Source organism: Crocodylus siamensis, chromosome 10, assembly GCF_052110815.1.
Source record: "Crocodylus siamensis isolate JL-2025a chromosome 10, ASM5211081v1, whole genome shotgun sequence".
NCBI lineage: Eukaryota > Metazoa > Chordata > Crocodylia > Crocodylidae > Crocodylus > Crocodylus siamensis.
In genome coordinates this window covers 49,772,948-49,794,656 of record NC_143404.1, presented here as the reverse complement: position 1 = coordinate 49,794,656, position 21,709 = coordinate 49,772,948, and the positions used below count along the sequence as shown (strand labels likewise).

At 45.5% G+C, this 21,709-nt stretch overlaps 1 protein-coding gene across 3 annotated transcripts in view; it reads left to right on the top strand.

Annotated features, from left to right (window-relative positions):
- Nucleotides 1-1,024: 1,024 nt before the first annotated feature.
- Nucleotides 1,025-21,709, top strand: part of PIGU (phosphatidylinositol glycan anchor biosynthesis class U) — a 47,930-nt gene continuing 27,245 nt past the window's right edge. Inside the window, exons 1-9 of one of the 3 annotated variants that reach the window (XM_090064755.1) lie at nucleotides 1,076-1,214; nucleotides 2,789-2,859; nucleotides 4,459-4,523; nucleotides 9,948-10,007; nucleotides 12,581-12,643; nucleotides 14,768-14,877; nucleotides 16,538-16,638; nucleotides 18,684-18,781; nucleotides 20,686-20,840. In XM_090064755.1, coding sequence (XP_089920881.1) covers nucleotides 10,005-10,007; nucleotides 12,581-12,643; nucleotides 14,768-14,877; nucleotides 16,538-16,638; nucleotides 18,684-18,781; nucleotides 20,686-20,840 — 530 coding nt within the window. In that variant the 5' untranslated portion in view covers nucleotides 1,076-1,214; nucleotides 2,789-2,859; nucleotides 4,459-4,523; nucleotides 9,948-10,004. Of the gene's footprint in view, nucleotides 1,215-2,788; nucleotides 2,860-4,458; nucleotides 4,524-9,947; nucleotides 10,008-12,580; nucleotides 12,644-14,767; nucleotides 14,878-16,537; nucleotides 16,639-18,683; nucleotides 18,782-20,685; nucleotides 20,841-21,709 lie in introns of all 3 variants that reach the window. The other 2 variants (XM_090064754.1, XM_090064756.1) reach the window with 2 other exon arrangements.

Sequence of the window (21,709 nt, the reverse complement as noted above, 5' to 3'; positions counted from 1 at the left end):
GATTGGGTGGGTCCCATACAGAAAATGGATTTGCAAAATGACACCAAACTCTTTCTCCATGTGAGATGTTCCTAAAATACAATGGGCTGTGCTCAGCAGCATCTGTCCTAGCAGAAGGGGAAACATTAGAAACTAAATCACTTTGCCATGGACAGTAGCTCATGTGACTCATAAGCCTCAGGGGCCACTTCTTCAAATAAAAGTGCAAGTAAAGGCCTGGGATGAGATTCCAGTTGATCCCTAGCGGACCTTGATCACAGAGGCAACTTTCCTTGGCTCAAGACAAGGCCAGGTCTCTGCTGGAAGAGGCCCTCACGCCCAGGGCGGCGAGGGCACAGGCAAACCAGCACTTGTGTTCCAAGTAACCAGCCGCTCCTCTCTCATTGACCTAATTTCCCCCCTTCCTTGTATCCCTGGAGAGCTGCCTGATCTATGGCAGGGCAGGTCCTTTGCAGACAGCAATTGCCATGGAGCCAGCCGGGCAAGGGGGCTAGGAAAGGGAGGTGACAGGTTAGTTACCTGATCCCTAAAAGGGTCTTGATTCACATTAGCAGCAGACAGGTGCACAGTCCCCAAAGCCCTGCTGTGCTTGAGGGCAATGAGTAGTGTAGGGGAGAAATGTGCGGGGGCTGCTGTAGCGCTTGGCAACTGTAGGGTGAAGGACGCCTGTTCCCTCATGTACAGCCTGTCCCTGTCACGGGGGTGCATTAGGGCAGTGGTCTCCAAACTTTTTTGATCGCGCACCCCTATCAGTAAAAAATTTTTGAGCACCCCCCCAATATACGTATATTTATAGAAATAGAAATTCTAATATTTTCTTCCAGCACCCAAATGGATCGTCTTGCGCACCCCTTGGGGTGCGTGTATCCCACTTTGGAGACCACTCCATTAGGGTACGAGAAGAACAAAATCAAACTTGACCTCCAGCAACTAGCTTTGCCTCCTGATTAAGTTTGTCCCGAAGCCCGCCCGGTAGGCCGCGGTAGTGCGGGAAGCGGAAGGGCGCGCCGCGCGGGGCGCTGGGAGCGGTAGTTTCCCCCCTCCGGGCTGGTCCGTAGGCGCCCGGTTCCCAGCCCGCCCGGACATGGCGGCTCCCTTGGTGCTGGGGGTGCTGGTGGCGGTGACGGTGCGGGCCGTGCTCTATCGCTCCAGCCTGGCCGCCTTCATCTCCGACCGGGTCGAGGTGTCGTCCCCATTAAGCGCCTGGAAGAGAGGTGAGACCGGCGCGGCCTGCACGGGCGCGGGGAACAGCCCGACTGCCCGGGAGCCGCGCCCCCGCCCGAGTCCCGAGCGGCTCCTTGCCCGGCCACGTGCGCGGCCCGGAGCCCTGGAAGATATTGGCGGCGCTGCTGCGGCCCCTGCGGAGCGCGGTGACAGCCTGGCCGGCGCCGCAAGGCGTCTCCTGAAACGGAGACGGGTTCCCCTTTCTAGACCGGCCTGTAGCCGCCTCAAGTGAGACCGGCCTCCCTCTTCCTTCAGCCTCTTGCCTCCGTGCTGTGCTGCTTGCAGTGCAAACCTGGGGCTAGATGAGCCTGTGGTGCCACAGGCTTCCTCAGCGTGGGGTGCCGACCCCTACAACACGGAGCACAGAGGCTGGACCCAAGGGGAGGGGGCCTGTGTGACCAGTAAGGGCAGGGGAGGCTAAGCCTTGCTCTGTGGGCGTCAAGTCCACCTTAACCCTATGCGTTGAATAGGCCTGGCTCCTTGCATGCTCTCTGCTCCCCTATTGTCTGTCCCCATTTCATCCCAGTCCCAGGTCCTTTTCCTATGTTTCTTACCCAGTCTTACTCTCAGCCCTCCTCCTGTATAGATCCTTGTCTGCCTTCTTCTGCCCTGTATATCTCAACTTTTCTTCCCAGTCTCTCAAACCATTTCCCGTGCCCAGCTTCCCTACTGCTGGGATGACTGCATGTGTCTATAATATCTTCCCCTCTTCATTTGCCTGGATCCAGCAGCCCAGAGATGCAGTTGCAGGGAAAGTCCTGCCCAGCTGTATGCTGGAGCGAGCTCACTGCACCCGTTACTGGTAAATTTTTCTGGAGCTCTAACAAGTCCCTACAGAGCACAAGTGAACTGCAGTTTTTTAGAACATGGACAAATTTGGGCAACAGGGGAGGATTCTTGTGGGTAATACAGTATTTTTTATTGAATCAACTGCATGGTTGGGAGAGATTTAGAGTAGATTTCAGGTATAAGCTTTCTGAGGTCTAAACTCAGGCCTTACTCCTAAAGGCTTGTCTAAATCTCTCCCAGTTACGCAGTTAATCCAATAAAAGATATTACTTACAAAAATTCTTGGCCTTTACATATTTCCAGGACCATCTTAGCAACAGCATCACTCTGATGTTACCGCAGATTATTACAGGGCTGACAGAGGCATCTCTAACACAGAGCCTTGCCAACTTTTGAGTTCTGGCTCCAAAGTATGGGAGACTTGCAGCTTGCCAAAGGAAAGGTCGCCTGCAATCTTTAACCACGTGCAAAACATCTTCATCCCACTAGCTATCTTCTCAGATAGCTGAAGCATCTTAGCTGGAATTTTAAAAATATATCTTTTAGCTGGAGCTCAACATGTAATAGAAAAAGTTTTCAGTAAAAATGGTTAAAGTTCAGCAAGGTTATAGATATCTAAAAGGAGATATAATAGGAGATATGCAATTTTTATAAGACGGGAAGTTTTTCAGCTTTGCCTTAAAATTTAGATGCATAGTAAAATCATAATTATTTACAGGGGTGCACCGATAGAGATTTTGGGGGCCGATACCAATACCCGACTTTTTTTTTTAAGGAGGCATATCGGCCGATACTGATCCTATTTCCGATACGCAGCCTTGCAGCTTGAAGAGCTGCATCCAGCTGGTAAGTCTGTTGTGGTGGAAGGGAAGGGGAGGAAGGGGTGTGGGGAGGCAGCTCAACCCCCACCACAGTGAGGAAGGGAGTGGGACTAGGGCAGGTGGTGCTGGGGCATTGGATGGAGCCATGGCTCGTTGGGGGGGCTCTCCTGCTGCTGCATCCACCCCAGGGAAATGGGGGAGGAGCATGTGCCCACGGATCTGCACAGTGGGCTGGGGCCAGGCTATTCCCAGCAAGTGGGAGGGCAGGGGAAGATTTGGCCCTGGGCTGCACTTGGGGCAGGCGGCAGCGCTGGGAGTGAGCTATGGGTGAGGGGGCTTCAGTCACCACAAAATTTGCTGTAGCCCCCCATAGCCCCCTCTTCCAGTGCCACTACCACCCACTCCAAGTGCAGCCCTGGCCCAACTCCTTCCCCCTCCCTGACACACCGGAAAAGCCCAGTGCCATCCTGGCCCCAGCCCACAGCTGTAGTCTGCCCCACCCAGATCTGTGGGCACATGCCCCCCCCCTCAGGGTGCACGCAGCAGTGGAAGCTGCCCCCGCTCCTCCACAACCCTTGGACTCTGCCGCAAGCCGTGGCTTTGTCCTGCACCCTACCTTGCTGTGCCCTGGCTGGGCAGTGCCTACGCCAGCGCCACTCCCTCACTGTGGGGGGCCTTGAGCTGCCCCACCATGCCCCTTCCCGCCCCTTCTCCTTCCTCTTCCACCACAACAGACTTACTAGTTGCACACAGCTCTCCAAGCTGCCAGGCTATGCTCCTCACCACCTACGTGCTGCATTGTGGCTGCACGCGCGCATGGCCATTTATCAGCCAAATTATTGGCCACATCAGGGTGATTTCCAATGCAGTAAATTTTCTTTATATCGGTGCCGATCCTGTATCGGACCAATGTATCGGTGCACCTGTAATTATGTATGTTTTGTTCTGGTCTCTGAAAAAGATGCATAGAGAAGTGCCTTGTCTGTCTAGTACAGGGCTGTCACACTTATGGTCTGTAGGCTGCATTATGTAGCCTGGTTCCTAGAGGGGCCAGGAATTCGCAGTATGCCATAGAAATCCTAACATGCATGTCAGTGGTGGGGGGGGTGAGAAACAGCTTTAACCCCCATACCATCGCTCACCTTCTTGCAGTCCAGATCCAGTCAGGGGACAGAGTGATGTTGACACCTGTGGCCTAGGCAAACACAGTAGTCCAGAATGCCCAGTTTCCTTTCAAAGTGCATATCTTGTTAATGGCTTGATCCTTTGCTTAATGTTCTGTTCAGTGCAAACCATGTATTAATGTCTTTTATTTCAGAAGAAATATAATGTAAGAAAATCAAAGGTACTGGTATGCCTTTCAGTCAGACATGTGAAATCTGTATAGTTAATTGCAAAACATGCCAGCTGCAAGGTTTTTAATTGCCTGAAATTAGTTGTAAAATTGACACCATATGTTACAATTTGACAAATTTGCATAGTAGGAATAAACCAGAGAAGACCTAATTTTAGTTCCTCCTCCAGTTTTATGTGGGGGCGAGAGGAGTGAGTGTCTTCTTCAAACAGTGAATGTGAAATTGTTAGGATCACAGGTATTTTAATGCAGGTGTCCTGTGTGTTTCAGTGGTCGAAGGATTATCTTTGCTGGATTTGGGAGTCTCTCCATATTCTGGAGATATTTTTCATGAAGTAAGTGTTCGTTTCATATTTCTAGGCTTCTAATTCATATTATTATAGGGGGGAAAACTGCTGTCTTGAAAGCTTCTAGTATCTGGCTGAGGGTGTGTGAATTTCATAAGTAACTTAATCTAAAAACCTAAATGACAAGTCAAGTGTAGAGGTGCACTGATATATCGGTTCATATCATATTAGCACCGATAGATAAAGGGAAAATTGACATTATTGGCAATCGGCTTTTTCTGGCTGATGCGGCTAATGATGTCACCAATAAATGCCATGTGTGCGCATGCAGTCACAGCATGCACATAGCCGGAACGCAGCCCCCCAGTTTGGAAAGCAGCGTGTGGCCAGTAAGTCTGGGGGGGGGGGGAGGGGCAGATCGAGGCCTCCATGGTGAGGGAGGGAGGGTGCTGGGGCAGGTGCTGCCTAGCCAGAGTGGGGTGGGGTGTGGGATGGAGCTGTGGGAGGGCTGCTCCTGCAGCTGCATACACCCCTGGGGGAGGCATGGGGGGCATGTGCCCCCCTGGTTTATATGCAGGGTGATGGCAGATTGCTGCTGCAGGTAGCGCCAGCCTCTTCCTGGTAGGGGGTCTAGGCCGGGGCTGTGCTCGTGGCGGGCGAGGGCAGGGCAGGTGGCAGTGCTGGGAGTGGGGAGTATGGTGAATTTTGGGATGGCTTTAGCCCACCCTGTAGCCACCCTTCCCACATCACCGCTGTCTACCGTGCCCCTGCCTGCCCTGAGCATAGCTCCAGCCCAGCTCCCTGGCTAGGAAGTGACTGATGCAGCCCCCGGGCCTAGCCCACCCTCGTCCCACACATAAACTCAGGGGGCACATGCCCCCCCCCAAAGGTGCACACAGCAGTGGGAACTGCACCCCTGGGACAACCCACCTTCGGCTCCATCTTATGCCCCACCCTGCTCTGGTTGGACAGCGCCTGTCCCCATACCATTCTGTTCCTCACCATGGGGGCCTCGATCTGTCCCCCCATGCCCCTTCTTCCCCACAGATTTACCCGCTCGCTGGACACTGTTCTCTAAGGTACTGGCTTGCATATTGGCAGTCAGTTTGGTATTGGCCGATATGTCTGGTTAATAATCATCAATCAGTATTGGCCAAAAAAAATCTTTATCAGTGCATGTGACCTAGTCATGTGACCTTCTGTATAACAAATGCATTCATCTACAAACACCTGGTGTTGGCAGCACAGGTGTCTGCTATAAAAATTGTTGGACTTGTAATTAATGATTGATTGCTACTGCATGCAATAAAATCAGGGCCAAAGATATTCAGAAGAAACAAATGCTCTGCATGCAGATGGTCCTAGTAGTAAGGAAAGGAACAGAAAATTTAGAAATTTTCACTGGCAGTATAAACAGAATTGTTCACAGACAAATTAATGTTTGCATTTTCTAAATTTACTGATTTGCTGTAACATGAGAAGTACATTAGGTTCTAATTTCTTTCACAGGAGTCTCTGTGATGTCCGTATTGGATTAATAATGATCAAGTACAAGCAACCCCTGCTTAGTGCTCTTAATTGATTCCCTAAAAACTGAGCGTTAAGCAGAATAGCATTAAGCAAAATCCATTTTCCTATAAGAATTAATGTAAATAAATATAGTTCATTACTAGGATGCCTAGCAGCAACAACATGAGCACCTGGTAGCTCAGGGCCAGCTCAGCTGGCGCCACACCATTCCTACCTGCATAGGCATGGGCTGCAGAGGTGGTGCTGTTGATGCTCTCCATGCTGGGTGGTGGGAGATGGGGGTGGTCATGGCCAGAGTTACAGTCACTCCAGGCAGTGGGAGCGAGGCTCAGTGTCTGGGGCTCCCCCACCACAAGTCATAGCCCCGCTGGGCATGGGTGGGCTAAATTGTATAACAAGGCTGTGTGTCAACGATGTGCTGTGGTGCTAGTGTATGCTCCCTGCTTGATGCCCATGAGCAGTATAACAAAACTGGTTGAGCACTAAGTGGAATCAGGTATGAATGTTAAAGGAATGTTATAGCAAAATAGAGCTAAGTGAAACAGCGTTAAGCGGGGGTCGCTTGTATATGCCAGCTATCATCCATGGCAGCAGCCCTAACAGTGGGATTGTAGCTATGGAGCAGTCAGTTCTAAACATGATTACCTTTGCAGATATATCAGTGCAAGCTATAATAGGCCAGTGCTCTTCCTGTTCCACCACATGAGGGCATCATCCTCTAAGCATTTGTACATATGAAAAAGTTTGCAGATGTGGAGGGAGGGCTTTATTAAGCTCATACATAAACATTTACATGCAAGATCAGAGTTGTGGTCTGCTGAAGGGGAAGAATTAAAAAAAAAACTTGTGGTGCAGTAATGTAATGACACAATAAATGCATGAGTTCATTCTTGGGCATACCTTTCTAATGGTCTGATCTTGCAAACACTGCTGGGTCTAGTTGTAACCACTGCAGGTGTTACTAGTGAAATCAGTGGGACATCTCAGAGCAGGAAGAATTTAAGGATCAGGGCCTTGGTTGGTAGGGGTTCATTTTTGTCTTAAATTCTGTCTCTCAATCTTAAACTGTAATTATGCCTCGTTGATTGGACTGGCACATTTATTCAATCGGAGTCATTTTGAAAATCGTACATACTTTAGTAAAAGCCTTCCTGTTGTTTAACAAAGGCCTTATCCCCGTCTTTTCTTCTCCAGGTAAAATAAACCCCGTTCCCTTGGTCTCTCCTCAGAAGTCATGTTCCCCAGCCCCCGAACCATTTTTGTTAACCTGTGCTGGACTCTCTGCAGCCTGTCTGCAGCCCTTCTGTAGTGAGGGGCCCAAAACTGGACACGGTACTTGGCCAGTGCAGAATAGAAGGGAATAATGACTTCCCTTGATCTGATGGCAATGCTCCTGTGGCAAGGCATCTTTGGTGCTCACCACTGAAGGGCCAGAACTGGCAGCAGAGCAGCCTGCAGGTGGCTCCATCCCCAGCAGGAGGCCGCCTAATTGGGAAGTAGGACCAGCTGCCTGATATAAGAACAGGCCCTGAGTAGTAGGGCCAGCAGTTTACTGCTAGCAGCTGTAGGAAGAACATCACCTGGCTGGAGCTGCTGCTCATATAACATCTTGGAGGTACAGGGCAGGAACTGTGGTGGTGGTAGGAGGTTCCTGGTCCTGGGGCATGGTGTAAAACTACACTGTGCTAGGTTAGGATGGTGTGGTGGGACTGTCTGTTGGCAGGGTGGTGCCCAGGAAATACTATACCAGTTGCTTCCCTAGTGAAAGGCAAGTATGGGGTGCCTTGTAGCCTCAGCCCCCACAACCTGGTGGATAAGCTGGCGGTAGGGACAGGAAAGGGGCCAGGCATGCCTATGGACACCTAAGCCCTGTGGGGTTTAAAACCCCAAGGCCCCATTGAGGGGGTAGAAGTGTGGCCCCAGTGAAGGGATGTAAAATGGGTAACAGGCCGCTTGGAGTAGGGTTTGCAGGGACGGCCTGAAGGACGGTGCATGAAGGCGCAGAGTAGGGTCTATGTGTCCTGAAGGACAGCGCAGAGGCTGGCCCAGACATGAAGGCTGTAGCGAAAGGGCATGATTGGAGGTCATAGCAAGAGGGCAGGAGGCCCAGGCATGTATGAGGAGGCCTGAGGCATAGTTTTTACTTTGGATGCCATCTGTGAGGAATGGGACATGGTATAGGGGAGGTCAGAGCCGTCTATAATGCCCTTGGCATCAGGGTATAAAATGGCCAGCCTCCTGCATTATTACATCTTTCTTTATACATCAAAGTGTGGCAGGTGAGACGGGGCAGACTGCCCTAGACATGTGGGCAGGCCAGCTTTGTTCCTGGCCTTGTGACTGCCCCTTGTCGGTTCCTGTTAATGCAGCCCAGTATGCTGTTATCTTTCTTGGCAGCAAGGGCACGCTGTTGACTCAGAACCAGCTAATTGTCCATTGTAACCCTCAGGTCCTTTTCTGCAGAGGTGCCCCCCAGCCAGTCAGCCCCCAGTTTGTAGCGGTGCATGGGATTGTTCGGCCCTAAGTGCAGGACTTTGCACTTCTCCTTGTTGAACCTCATGAAATTTATGTTGGCCCAATCCTCCAATTTGTCTAAGACTGGTCACTCTGAATCCTAGCCCTACCCTCCAGCTTGGTGTCATTCACAAACTTGCTGAGGGTATACTCCATTCCGTCTTCCAGATTGTTAATGAAAATATTGAACAAAACCAGCCCCAGGACCAACCCCTGGGGCGCTCCACTTAATAACGGCTGCCGACTAGACATTGAGCCATTGATCACTACTGGTTCCGCCCAACCATCCAAGCAGCTTTCTATCCATCTTGCAGTCCATTTGTCCAACCCATGCATCCTTAGCTTGTTTGCAAGAATGCTATGGGAATCCTTATAAAAATCCTTGCTAAAATCAAAGTATATCATGTCCACTGCTCTCCCTGCATCCACAGAGCCAGTCATTTCATCATATAAAGCAATCATGTTGGTCAGGCATGACTTTCCCTTGGTGAATCCATGCTGACTGTTCCTGATCACCTTCTCCTTCAAATGCTTAGAAATGGACCTGCTTCATGATTTGCCTTGGGACCGAAGTGAGGCTGACTGGTCTGTAGTTCCCTGCGTCCTCCTCCTTCTCTTTTTTGAGGATTGTCACTATATATGCCCTTTTCCAGTAGTCTGGTACCTCCCCCAATCACCATTTAGACAATCCAGTTGTTTTAACATGACCAAAAGAGGAGAAAATAAAAATGTAATGCACACCCATGCACTTAAATAAAAGGAGATTAAATTTAGATTTATATATACATAAAAACACTGGATTAATTCTTGGTGCTATAGCATAACTGTAGATGTACCCCTTCTCTAGCCCTAACAAGAATCAGAAAGAGAGAGCAGCACGGTGATACTGTTACCAGCACAATTATTTATGTTTGCAAATGCTTTTCTCTTATCTGTTTTTATGCAAAAGACCCACATGAACAGATTAAACTGGATCTATAGGAAGGACTATCAAACATACAAAGTAAAGAGCTGAACAATGAGGGAAAATGTTTTATTTCCATTTTTAGTGTAACTGTAGTATTACTGAAGTAATGAAAGTAAGAAAGACGGTTTAAAACAAAGGGTGATTTTGTTTTGTTTTAAGTTGACCTGTATGCTTCTCTGCAAGCCCTATGAGATGCTTAGGAGAAGCCATTCACCTTTCAGCCAGTAGAACCTGATCTCTCACTCAGCTTGCAAACTCAGTTTCTATTGATTTTTGCATGTTGAATGACTCCCAGATAAGTCCCTCAGTCTGTATTGCACTGCAAGAACAGCAAGGAAATTAGCTTTTGGCGACCCCCACACAATAGTATTGCATTTTTTTTCCTTTCAAACTGGCAGTTGTATAATCTGAAGACAGCTTGGCAAGTTTTGACTTTGTTTTTCTCTTTCTCTCTCTCTCAGACCCCATTAATAATATACCTCTTTCATTTCCTGATTGAATATGCTGAATTGGTGTTCATGGTAAGTGCTGCTTCAGCCTTTTTTTGTTTTTTAAAGTCCCAGGAATGCCCCTTTTCTAGGGCAAAATCCTGTGAGCAGTTGATTTTGCTCAGTTTCAGCAACTATCATTGACTTCCAGGAGACTTAAGGGTCATCATCATCTTATAACTCAAGCCTTAAATTAGCTCAAAAGTCATTCAGGAAGACAGATGTGTCTGTGCATATGTCATGTCTTTCTGTGCCCCTAAGTCGGGGTGGACAATTATTTCAGCTGGAGGGTCGCCTAATGAGTTTTGGTGAACTGTCAGGGGCCACAAGGGTAGCCCTGCCCCTGCCCCTGGTTGCCATCTTGCGACCAGACGTCCTGCCTCCTAACCCCCTGACTTTTGCCACCAGAAGTCTCTTCCCTTGCCCCCAGAAGTACTCCTTTTGGGAGGGGAGGGTTGCCATCTTGTAACCAGAAAAAAAACTAAATCATGTACTAAAAGTTAAACATCTACTATAACATATTTTAATATTATTACAAAAAAACCCTTTGTCATGATTTGTGTTTATGTAGTGTATATAGAGGTGATTGCATAATAGCTCAAAATAAAATCTTACTCTTGTATATTGTGTGTGGGGCAGTGTGTGTGCATGGTGGGGGGTGTGGGTGGAGGGGATTGTGTGGGGGTGGCTGTGTAGGGGGTATAAGGTATGTTGCAGGGGAGTGTGTAGTGTAGAGGGGTTGTGGGGGCAAGGTGTGGGTTGGTGGGGTGTGAAGGAGGGTGGGAGCTGTGGGGACCCCCACTCACACACTCCCTCCTCCCCACCCCATGGCATATAGCCCCTGCCACCAGCAGTACCAGCAGGTAGCAGGCCCTTGCAGTGCTCATGGGTCTTGCAGGTACTGTTGTCCAGCAGTGCACAGCTTCAGCCAGAGCTGCACGTGGCAGCAAGGAGCGCAGCAGCCTGGCTTAGCTTTAGCATGCAGGGCTCCCTACAGCACACGTGCAGCTCCCGGCACTTGCCTGCCCGCTACTTCCTGTTGCAGTGCAGGGAGCTGCACGGGCTCCTTGCTCCTGTCGGCCCCAGCCCGTGCTCCCCACGCCTGCCCAGCTTCAGCTCCCCCGCTTCCCCTGCTGCTTCCCTACTTGCTGCCCAGAGCAAGTGCTGCAGTAGGGCGATGGGGAAGAGCCACTGAACACGAGGGAAGCTGAGCAGGCCCTCTGGCAGCTGCAGCAGTAGCTCCACCCAGAAGATGCATGCTGGCTGGGTTGGGCCCTTCTGGGCACAAGGATGGGAGCAAGGCATCTGGGCTGGGTGGGGTACAGTTAATTGGTGGGCACCTGCTGGCCAGATGAAATTGCCTGGTGTCTGAATCCAGCCCTTGAGCCAGATTCTGCCTGCCCCTGTCCTAAGTCTTCTAGACCCTCTTGGTTGGCCAAGTGTCACCTAGTAAGTAGATAAGGGACTTGCTGCAAATCTTTAAGGTTGCTTAAAGACATGAAAAATAAACAAAACAGTGCTTTATTTTAAACTTGGCATGCTCCTGTGCTGAGCTCATCCTGTTAGTTTGACCCAGCTCGCCCAGTGCTTGTATAAATCAGGTACTTCAGTGAGGCTCTTTGGCACTTTTATGTAATAGCTGATTGAATCAACTTTAGATAAAAGCACCAAAAAGCTCCGCTGAAGCACCCAATCTGTATGAACGCTAGTGGCCCAAATTGAACTATCGTGTTTCCTCTTCCAGTAAAGTTAGGGGGTTGGTTGGTTGGTTGGGTGTTTTTTTGTTTTTTCCACATCTGTCAGCAGCCTAAGTGACCTGAGAAGATAGGGAATGTATTGTGTTCTAAAGAAAAAAAAGGGACATGACCTTTGGTTCTGTTTCTAATGGAAATTGCGGCTGGAGAAAAATTTAGATATGGTACATTTGAGATTGTCCTTCTTGTGAAAAAAGAAATACATACATTAAGGAGGATCAAAACTTGTATGAACATGTCAGAATTAAAAATATCCACATCTACAGTCAGTGATTTTGTCTGTGCTGCTTAACGCACAGGTGCAAAAATCAGCCATGTAATGCATCTGCTGTTTGACTCAAAGTGGTCTCTGCCCTTAGTGCTGCTTTCTTGCACCTCTCACTAGTGCTAAAATCACTTGTATCGCACTTATGGTAACTGTTTTGAATAATTTTGCTGTGATCCCTAGACATAAGTCTGATGTTTTTCATTGTGTTAAGTGTTTTTAGTTGTACAGGCATTGTCCAACAAACTACCTCTCTGCTCAGCTAAATCTGTAGTTCCTTTACACTTTCAGTGGTGGGCAGCATGAGGAAAGACCTAACATACAATACATTCTTTTCTCTTCCAATCCTGATTTTTGGGGTTCTTAAAATTATTAATATCTCTGATACACCCACATGGGTATAAAGAACCAGGGTTAATTAGTTGACCATGGTTTAGGACTCACTTGGTCTTTAAAGATTTCCAACCTACTGCTACAGTTACTGATAATGCAAAGCACTGAATCAAAGTCCCAGTTTTCAACGGTGGTTGCCTTTGCCACTTTTTCATTATTTTATCCACCTGCCTGTCCTACCTTCTTTTCTTTAGATAACTGATGTGCTCACTGCTGTTGCCCTCTACTTGGCCATCCAGGACTTCAACAAAGTTGTGGTAAGCAGATTTTGCCACTTAGTTTGCTCAACAATTGCCCCATGTATGAAAATATGTGCAAAAGGGATCAGGTCAAGGTCTGTTCAGACAAAGAACTTTCAATACCTGCTGCTTAGAAAGGGATATGAAGTGTGATAAATAATGAAAATCAGGCAACGGGGGCACAGACCATGGGTGAACCCATGTGGGCCCTGTTATCATCTGAAGGGGTGGATTTTAAGCATATTTGAGGTATTGTGGCATTGCTCAAATTACTGTAATGAATGTGAGCAGTGTAGTTTAAATATAGCTGCTTTTATCTGAAAGGACTTTGAAGTGTTTAAGAAGCTAACTGCACTTGGGTCAACTAAACCATCAGTGAAATGCAACCAACTCTAGGGTGAAACATTGCAACTGCTTTACAGTGTACTGCAGTTGGTTGCAGCAACTCAGGACAAGAATTGAGAACTCTTGCTTCCAGCTGCAGTGGGAATTTTAGATGCACAGAATTTAATTACCAAAGTGTGAATTTGGTTGGGCTCTCAGTCTGAGCCCCTTTTCCTATAACAACTTAACCAATTTGTTAACTAGTTACTGGCCTGGTTGGCTGCAGACAGGTTTTGTATCCATTCATGGCAAGGTTAATTCACAGACTGAAAAGGACATAATGATACTTTAGATAGATAATCTCTGCTCTCTGTGACAGTAGCAGTGTGCTTCCCACAGTCATGCAGAGGCATTGATTAAAGGAAGGATGCTTCCATTTTCTTAAATGTCTGTGTCCTTTGGCAGGCTCCCATCCAAGTACGGATTTGGCCTTACCTTCCTTAGATGGTTTTGAAAATGCGGTTTCTCAGAAGGTACAAGGAAACTTTTTAGTAATTTAAATAATTCACAGAGATGGAAGCTGCCCTAGAAGGGAAGGAGCCCTGGTTCTGGGCTCCTGCCCCTGTAACTTTTCTGCATCTTGCATTTAATTTTCAGAGAATAAAACAGATAAATAGCAATGGGGCCAGTTCTGCAATGAAGGCAGAGGGTGGGGTAGAGCCCTGGCTCCCCCACCTTTTAAGTGAGGGGTCTATCTCATTGAGCCTCATGCTCAGTGTAGTAGACCTCCTGGCCCCTTATGTCTTCTCCGTTTGGCTCTCTAGTGGGCTAGCTTCAAGTGGAGGGCTGGAAAGTTTTCTGGCCAGTGCCTAGACTATGGCTTTGCAGTTAAAGCAAGTTGCTGTTAAGTGGAAAATGCAGGTTCAAATCCCTTCTTGGGCAAGGGGCTCTTGAGCCTATGTTTCCAATTCCCTGAGTAAATGCCCTAATCACTAGGCTTTGGGCAATTGTACATGTGCACAGGCAGTCCTAGCCACCTTCGCAGTTGGAAATAGTACATAAAAGCCATGTAAGTACATTTGTATTTGCATGGCTACATAAGTGGCATTTAGTGAGTAAAGGTGGAATAGGACTTGGCTGCTCATTTGTGTTTTGAGCACCATATCTCACCAATGTCTTTTTTTGGTTTGCAGAAATAGCCTACTCGGGCATTCAACCATGTTCTGTGGCTTCATGTAGAATGGCTTAGGTTGCTGAAAATCAGTACCAAAGGAGTTAAAATTAGGCTTATTAAATGAGACATTTTTTCATTAAGTGTAAGGGAGAAAGTATTTCTGTATAGAGACATGGTGGGATAGACAATGGCCCATGTGGATACCTACCATTCATTGCTCAATTATTACATCTGAAAGCAAGCACTCTCATGCTTTTCCCCATGCTCCCATCCCACTTTGGAAGAACACCTATAAAAATCTGCAAGATACCTCATTATCCTTCTGCTGACCCATCTTCAGAGCTCTACTTTGTTGTAGAGCCTAAACAAACTTGATAGGTTGGTGATGTGCTCAAGCATTGCTTACCATACTGATTTTCCTATTACCTTGTACTTGCCAATTTCCAGCTCTTTTCTTGTGCTTAGATTGCAAACGCTTTGGGAGAAGGACCATCTTTTTTGCTCTGAGTTTATACAGCACCCAGCACGGTGGAGCCCTGGTTTATGACTGGGGCTTCTAGGTGCTATTACAGTCATGCAAAAAAATAGTAAGATACAGTATATTTCTGTATCTGAGAGGTTTTGATTCTTCTTCTCTTGTTCAGTTTAAAAAGCAGAAACTCCTAATAGAACTTGATAAATATGCAGCAGATGTGGCTGAACTCATCCGGACACCCATAGAAATGCACTACATCCCCCTCAAGGTAGCACTGTTGTAAGTATTGCTTCTTTCAAGCAGATGCAAAATACTTAGGTTCCCAGTCCTCCTATGTTTTTATTGTGTTTAGGTGTTTCAGCCTTTCAGAGTTTTTCTTTTTCTAGCTTTGTATTTGCTCTTGGGTACACAAATGTACCAAATGTAGTATGTCCACGTTCTGTAATGGAAAGCTGATATTTCTGTTAACTTACACTGCACACAGTACAGAGAATTGGCTTCATCACAATAGAAGTGGATTGATAATGTACAATTACTAATATTACAGAGGAAAATATTTTCTCCATGGATGCAATAGCCTTCTTCTTTCATCAGAGTTGAGCCAGTACATTCAAAATGTCTTAGATGTGTTCCCCTTCTGGAGGAACCTTTTTTTGTGAAGTTCAGGAATAATTGAGCTACGTATTTTGTGGCCACAGCAGTTTGAAAACACTGAAGTCATTCTGATGCATAAAGTTTCTGAGAGCACTTCTAGCTTGTCAGCTTTAACGGCATCAAATGCAGTATTCATTCCATATGCTTTACATTCTGAAATAGCAAGACTTTAATTAAAACAAATGGCAGGTACTCAGATTTGAAAGAAACAGATCTGTTCTTGAGCTTTTGGATCTGAATAAATCAGATAAACCCTGTGTCTCATATTAAACAACTAAAAGGATTTTGTCTCTGATCTCCTTTTCCATTAATGTCCTTTGATCAGAGAAGGCTTTTCATAAAAGAGACATTTTTATTGATTTTTTTTTTTTCTTTTCTCATCATACATGATTTATATTAAGTCAGTAAATTCCTCCAGGGCAAGAAAGTATGTGTGGGGGTGGGGAGTTGTTGGGGTTTTATTTAATTGCAGATTATCGCATATTTTCATTACACACTTGATGCACAATGTCACCAAGGAATATTGGCATTAGATAATTAATATCTTGATGTAAGTACTATCTCTCTAGTATTTGAAGCAACTGTTAATTTTTCAGGCATTGAAAAATCTAGGCTTGGATTGAGAGAACCTAGGACTGAGATAAATATGATACCCTGAAGGAGATAAGGGCTTTGATTTTTTTCTAACTGTTGTTCTCATTATAGCAGCTGGTTTTGTTATAATGGAAGTTGATTGATCCATTGTCCTGCTTATTGAATCAATAATCTGAATGTTCCTTAGTGCTTTGGGATCCAGTTACATTAGGTCATTGCATCATTCATTTCAAATTTTCACAGGAACCAGTGTCTTCAAAGATTTACACTGTGGTTATATTCTAAAAAGTGACTCTGGAAGGTAGTAATATGGGGTTCTGTGTTTGCTCTCTGTGATTCTAGTTCAGATAGGCTTACTTTTTAAGGAGAAAAAAAAGGGGTTATGTTTACCATTAAGTAGTCAGTTTTCAGGATAGGACTGTATTTTAAATGTGCTTTCTCCCTGCTGCCATCTCCTTTTTTACCATCATGATCCCCCACAATTGCCCATGTTCTTCAACATGAGGAAGACTTGATTTTTTTGCATCATACAAAGACCCCAAGTTCAGCTGAGTTGTTCTTTTGAGAGGAACATGTACATATTTGAAAGGAGATGCCAGATCATTTCCCATTTATTTTAATATATCTCCTTTTGCCTTGGTATTTGCACTTTTTAATAGCATGAATGTAATTGAATTTTATTCTCTTTCAGTTATCTCTTAAATCCGTACACAGTGATGTCTTGTGTGGCAAAGTCCACTTGTGCCATCAACAATACCATTATTGCATTCTTCTTTTTGGCTACAATGAAAGGTAATACACTGGGAAAACTTGTCCCCTTTTGTGTCTTTAATGATTCAAACCTTGAGAGATTGTAAATGCGGTTAGTAGCTGATAAATAGGTTTAGGATAAAGATCTCAGCTAGTCCTACTACGGACTGGGTCAAAGCAATGTCAGAGGTCTTCTTGGAGTCGCAAATAAAAGGGGACTTCATAGGCAGACCAAGCTCTCCCATCCCGGTGTGCCTAAGATGTCTGGCCTGATCACTTCAGTTACTCAAAGGACTGACTGCCTCCTTGGACAGCTTTGAATAGTTTTCTGTTTAGAAACAAATCAGCCTCTATATATTTTCTGTCTTATTTTCAGTGAGATGCAGGGCTCTGTTGCTTTCTCTTATATGTATTGTTAAAAGTATTTGTTTTCAAATAAACAGTCACCTGCTTCTGATAACAGCAAAGGGTGAGATGATAGAACCTTATTTGAAATCAGCCAGTTGTGGATTCATAAGTAGCAGCCTACTTAATTTGTAATTTTATGGAAACTCTGAAAACCAGGTTTGTCTACAAAATCAACTTTAAAAAAACTTAATAAAAATAAAATGCTGACTCCCCAGCAGGGCCACATGAAGGGCAGCCATCAGACAAGGTGGTGGCTATCCTCCTCTTCCCGTGCCAGGTCCTCTCCAGCAATCAGTGCTGAGGGGTGGGGCCAGCAGAGCACATCCAAGAAATAGCTGTAAAATTTGCTCTTTATGCTTTTCTTATGTGCTTGAAGCAGGAGGGTTTTTCATTTAAACTACACTTGCAAAAATAGACAGCCAAGGCCTGTTTGAGTGAATTGCTCTTCACTCATTCATCTATTCAGAGATGCACAAAGCTCAGCTGTAGCATGTCTGTGCCTCCAGAATGGATCAACTTTTAGTGTCGAACAACAAAGTGCTACAGACACATATTATGACTGAACTTAGTATCCATAAATTAGTCATTACCATAAAAATCCCAAAAAATCTTCCAGCTATACTTGCAGCATTTTTCTGCTAATGAGTTACTGATTTCTGGAAATGAAGACTTTGCCCACACGCACCCCCCACCCCACACACACACACACACACTAACACTCAATGAAACAGAGGCCATATGGGTTTCTGTCTATGAGACTTCAAATGTGTAAGTGAGAAGACTCTTTGTTTTAGAGATCCTACAACCTCTTCTTTCTCTCAGAGGCTGGAAGTAGAGCTGAGAAGCTGATCTATTTCAATGAGGGTCATTATCCTAGAATGGGCGGGTGATTGGCACATTGGAGTCAAAACTGCTCTCTAATATCTTCTCTGTCACTAAGCTTGAGCAAGTTACGTAGACTAAATGTTCAAAAAGGGCCCGTGATCTGGTATGCTTTTCTTTTTTCAGTGTCCAGCTCGAATCACTTGAGCTTCATTTCTCTCCCATTTTTATTGGAATTGTGGGTGCTTGGCACTTCACTCAAATAATTGAGCAGCCAAAAATGGAAGCATTAAAAATGAAAGGTCACACTGAAAAGCTTGGCCATTCTTCTCTGTCCATTTAGTCTTTGTACCTGTAAAAAGAACGAGAAAAAGTGGGAGGTCTACTACTTCTCTGTCTCACCTGAGGACTGAAACTTGAGGCTTAAGTGGTGTGTGCGGAATGGGACAACAGAAACAGACTCTGTTAGCCACGGTGTTAACATAATGGCTGCTCGATGCATAAATGTCCCAGGTACATGCATTCATCTACCTAAATAGCAACTGATATTCTCTCTCTCTCTGTCTAGACTTAGGGTTTATGAATCTTTCTCTAAGTAGATGGTAAGGTTTTAAACCAATTACATAAATTGCTCTTTCTTGCAGTTAGGTGTTGTCAGAGCCCTTCTCCTTTGCAAAACATAATGTAGAATGAAATGGACTGAAATAGTTATTTTTACCCTGGTGCTCTGAATACTGTGCATAGGGACTGTGCCCAACTTTTGTATTTGACCAGTAGCGTCATATCTGAAGGACTGTTTGAATCTGACCTTCCCTCTGAGTTGCAGTCATTAAGTGAAATATGTTTGTTTCCTACAGGTAGTGCCTTCCTCAGTGCTATATTTCTGGCCTTAGCGACATACCAGTCACTGTATCCTCTCACCTTGTTTGCACCAGCACTTCTATATCTTCTACAGGTAAATACTCTCAAAAAGCAAGTCTGGTGGCTCTAACCTCTTATACATTATATGAAAACATTTGCTGCTGCCCAACAGTGAAGAAAAAAATTCAGTGGCAGTTTCTCAAGATAAAAAAGCTTCATCCTTTCCCAGGACAATGGGTGTTTAATATGTTCCAGGGGCCACGTGGAGGGAGAGAGGAAAACGAAAACACGTCTGCAAATTTGGTGTTCTGCCTGCCTAAACACACAAATGTGTGTGTGATGGATGACCAGCAGAGGGAGAATTTTGGAGCAGCAGTTTCTTCTGCACTGACCCAGCATCGCTGGCATAAGTTTTAAATGGTCCTTTTATCTGAGTCATGCTCAGAAATGCTCTGCTATTGGCAAAGATAACATGCGACCTGTCTCCCAGTGCTGAATGGAGTGTACTTGTGGCCCTTGAAAGCATCTGCTTTGCACTTCCACTCTCACTCCACCTCCGCTACCAGAGTGTTGATTGGATTCCACAAGGGTTTTAGAAGAAGATGATATCCTTAATTATTAGTGCAGCCCAAAGGCCCAGGAGATGAACACTGAGCTGGAAAATAGACAAACCCATCAGAAGACCAAGAGCCTCCTTCCAAAGTGTGGGGGGAGTTTGGGGGGAGTGAACCTGAGGCATCTCTTTGCTGGTGAAGGAAAAGAGATTTATGATTAGTTTCTGGAGAAATCTTACCAGGCTCTTTCTAGGGACTACCCTGTTACATCCTTCCCCAGGTTCCAGATAGCTGATGCCATTCTGTACATTTCCACTGACATGCCTCCCCATGTATGACTTCTACAGTGGATCTTGTTTTTTCTGTTTCCTGATGCACATTTCCAATTCAAAAAAAGAAAATGTAGAAGTATCACTTTTATGCTTACCCTTCTTCCCCCAACCATCAAATATAAATGTCTTCCATTTTCCTCCAAAACATCCTGGGAATTGCATCGCTGCTGTAGATCTTTGCAGTAATGGAACATGTAGGTAATCGATGCTACTTGTTAAATCTGAAAGGAGACTCTCCTTCAGCTTGGGCAGCTGTTAACTACACCAGAGTAGTATGAACTAACTCTCCCTCTCCCTCTCCCTCTGCCTCTCCCTCAAGTTGAATAATTTCATGCCAGGAGCAATGCATAAGCAGAGTGTTTTGCAGTTGTGGTGACAAGGGATGATATATGAATGCATAATTTGCCTTTGGATTTATAAGGGAACTTTTAAAAGGATTTGGAGCTGCCAAAATACATTCTGCTTATCAGGATTTGTAGATGAACTCCCTTGCTTTCCTTGGGAAGCGCTGCATAGGATTAAAAGGCTACTTTCTTGCATTTTCTAATCTGCTGTGTCCAAGGCTTCTGTGTAAATTGGCATGAAATGTCCAAAAAGCTCTCTGGTCTTAAGCTTGCTGCGGTTCAGAAGGGTGGAGCCTCTCCAAGTTGCAGCTACTTGTCTGTATTGTCTTTTGGAACTGTGCAGCAGGATGGACAGAGCAACCCTTGGTGCAAAAGGGAGAGGCAGCATCACAAATTCAGAGCACTGGGTTTTGTGGAGTTTCTGTAGGAGGCGGCTCATGTTTTCAAGCCTGCTTGCCTAGTAGGATGCATAGCTACTGATACTGCACATGTGATGAGGGCATTTCAGGCACAGACAGCTGGTTTTATGGTGGTTGAATGTAAAACTGCCTGGCCTTTGGGCACAGTCTTGAAAATATTGGACAGTGTCTGTGATGATTTCATTGGTCAGGCATATGAGGACCGTGTGTGAAAAAGCTCCTTCCACCATAGTGGTGCCGGTATTTGTTGCTTTCACTTGTCAGCATAAAAGGTAGATCTTGACATTCAACCTTTTGTGTGGCTTTCTAATTGACATGCAGTGTCTCCTGATTTCTGTTACATTTCCAGCGTCAGTTCATACCAGTGAAACTGAAAAGCAAAGGCTTCTGGATCTACACCATGCAATACGCGGCGTTGTATCTGTGCAGTCTGGTGGTGATAATCTGCCTCTCATTCTTCCTTCTCAGTTCCTGGGATTTTATCCCATCTGTTTATGGGTTCATGTAAGTATAATTTATTAAGTTTCTTTTTGGCTCTGTTCAACCTCTGTGCTGTGGGTTATGCACAGACAGAGCTTCATTGCAATCTCAGAAATTAAACCAAAACAACGCATACACATAACCCAAGTTCCCAAGTTTTAGTTAGCAAGGTGCAAAAATGTTTTTTTAGTTAGCAAGGTGTTAAAATGTTTTAACCCAGCTGCAGATAATGTATGTCTTGGTGTAGCTAAATTGACCACTAGGTGTCACTCATACTACACAGGAATAAAACTGCAAGTAATCATATCTGGCTATATAAAAATAAATCCTCAAGAGTTGTTTATGAAAAGCTTAGAGCCACTTGAGAAAATATGGACAATAATGGCCTATAAATATCTTGTGTAACACTGGGGTTCAGTGAATGACTTGTAGCCTGTTAGATATTCTGGACCAATTACAGGTATGGTCTAGAGTTGTATACTGCTGCAGTGGGCAATCTTGGCTTCCCCAAAAGGTTAAAGTATGGCTGGAAGTACTACACAAAAGCAGATTCTAATCTAATTGCTATGGTTATGGTTTTTATTTTGGGCAAAGCAGATATTTAGAAGAGTGATTCCATTTCCTTTTTTTCCCTCTTTATGGTTTCTTCCTTCACATCTAAGACACATCTCCTTCATCTAGTAGCACACAGGGCACCTATATATGTGGTGGGGGCATGAGGTGGATACTTTAATTAGAGCAGCTCTCGGGAGTGCCTGTCATCTCATGTATTCAGCATCCCACATTTCAAAATGGCAGCAGGGTCATTTTAATTAAAGTTTGTTGAACGAGCTTTAGTTAAAGCACCCCACCAGCATTTTGAAATATGAGACGCTGAATACATGGAATGCTGG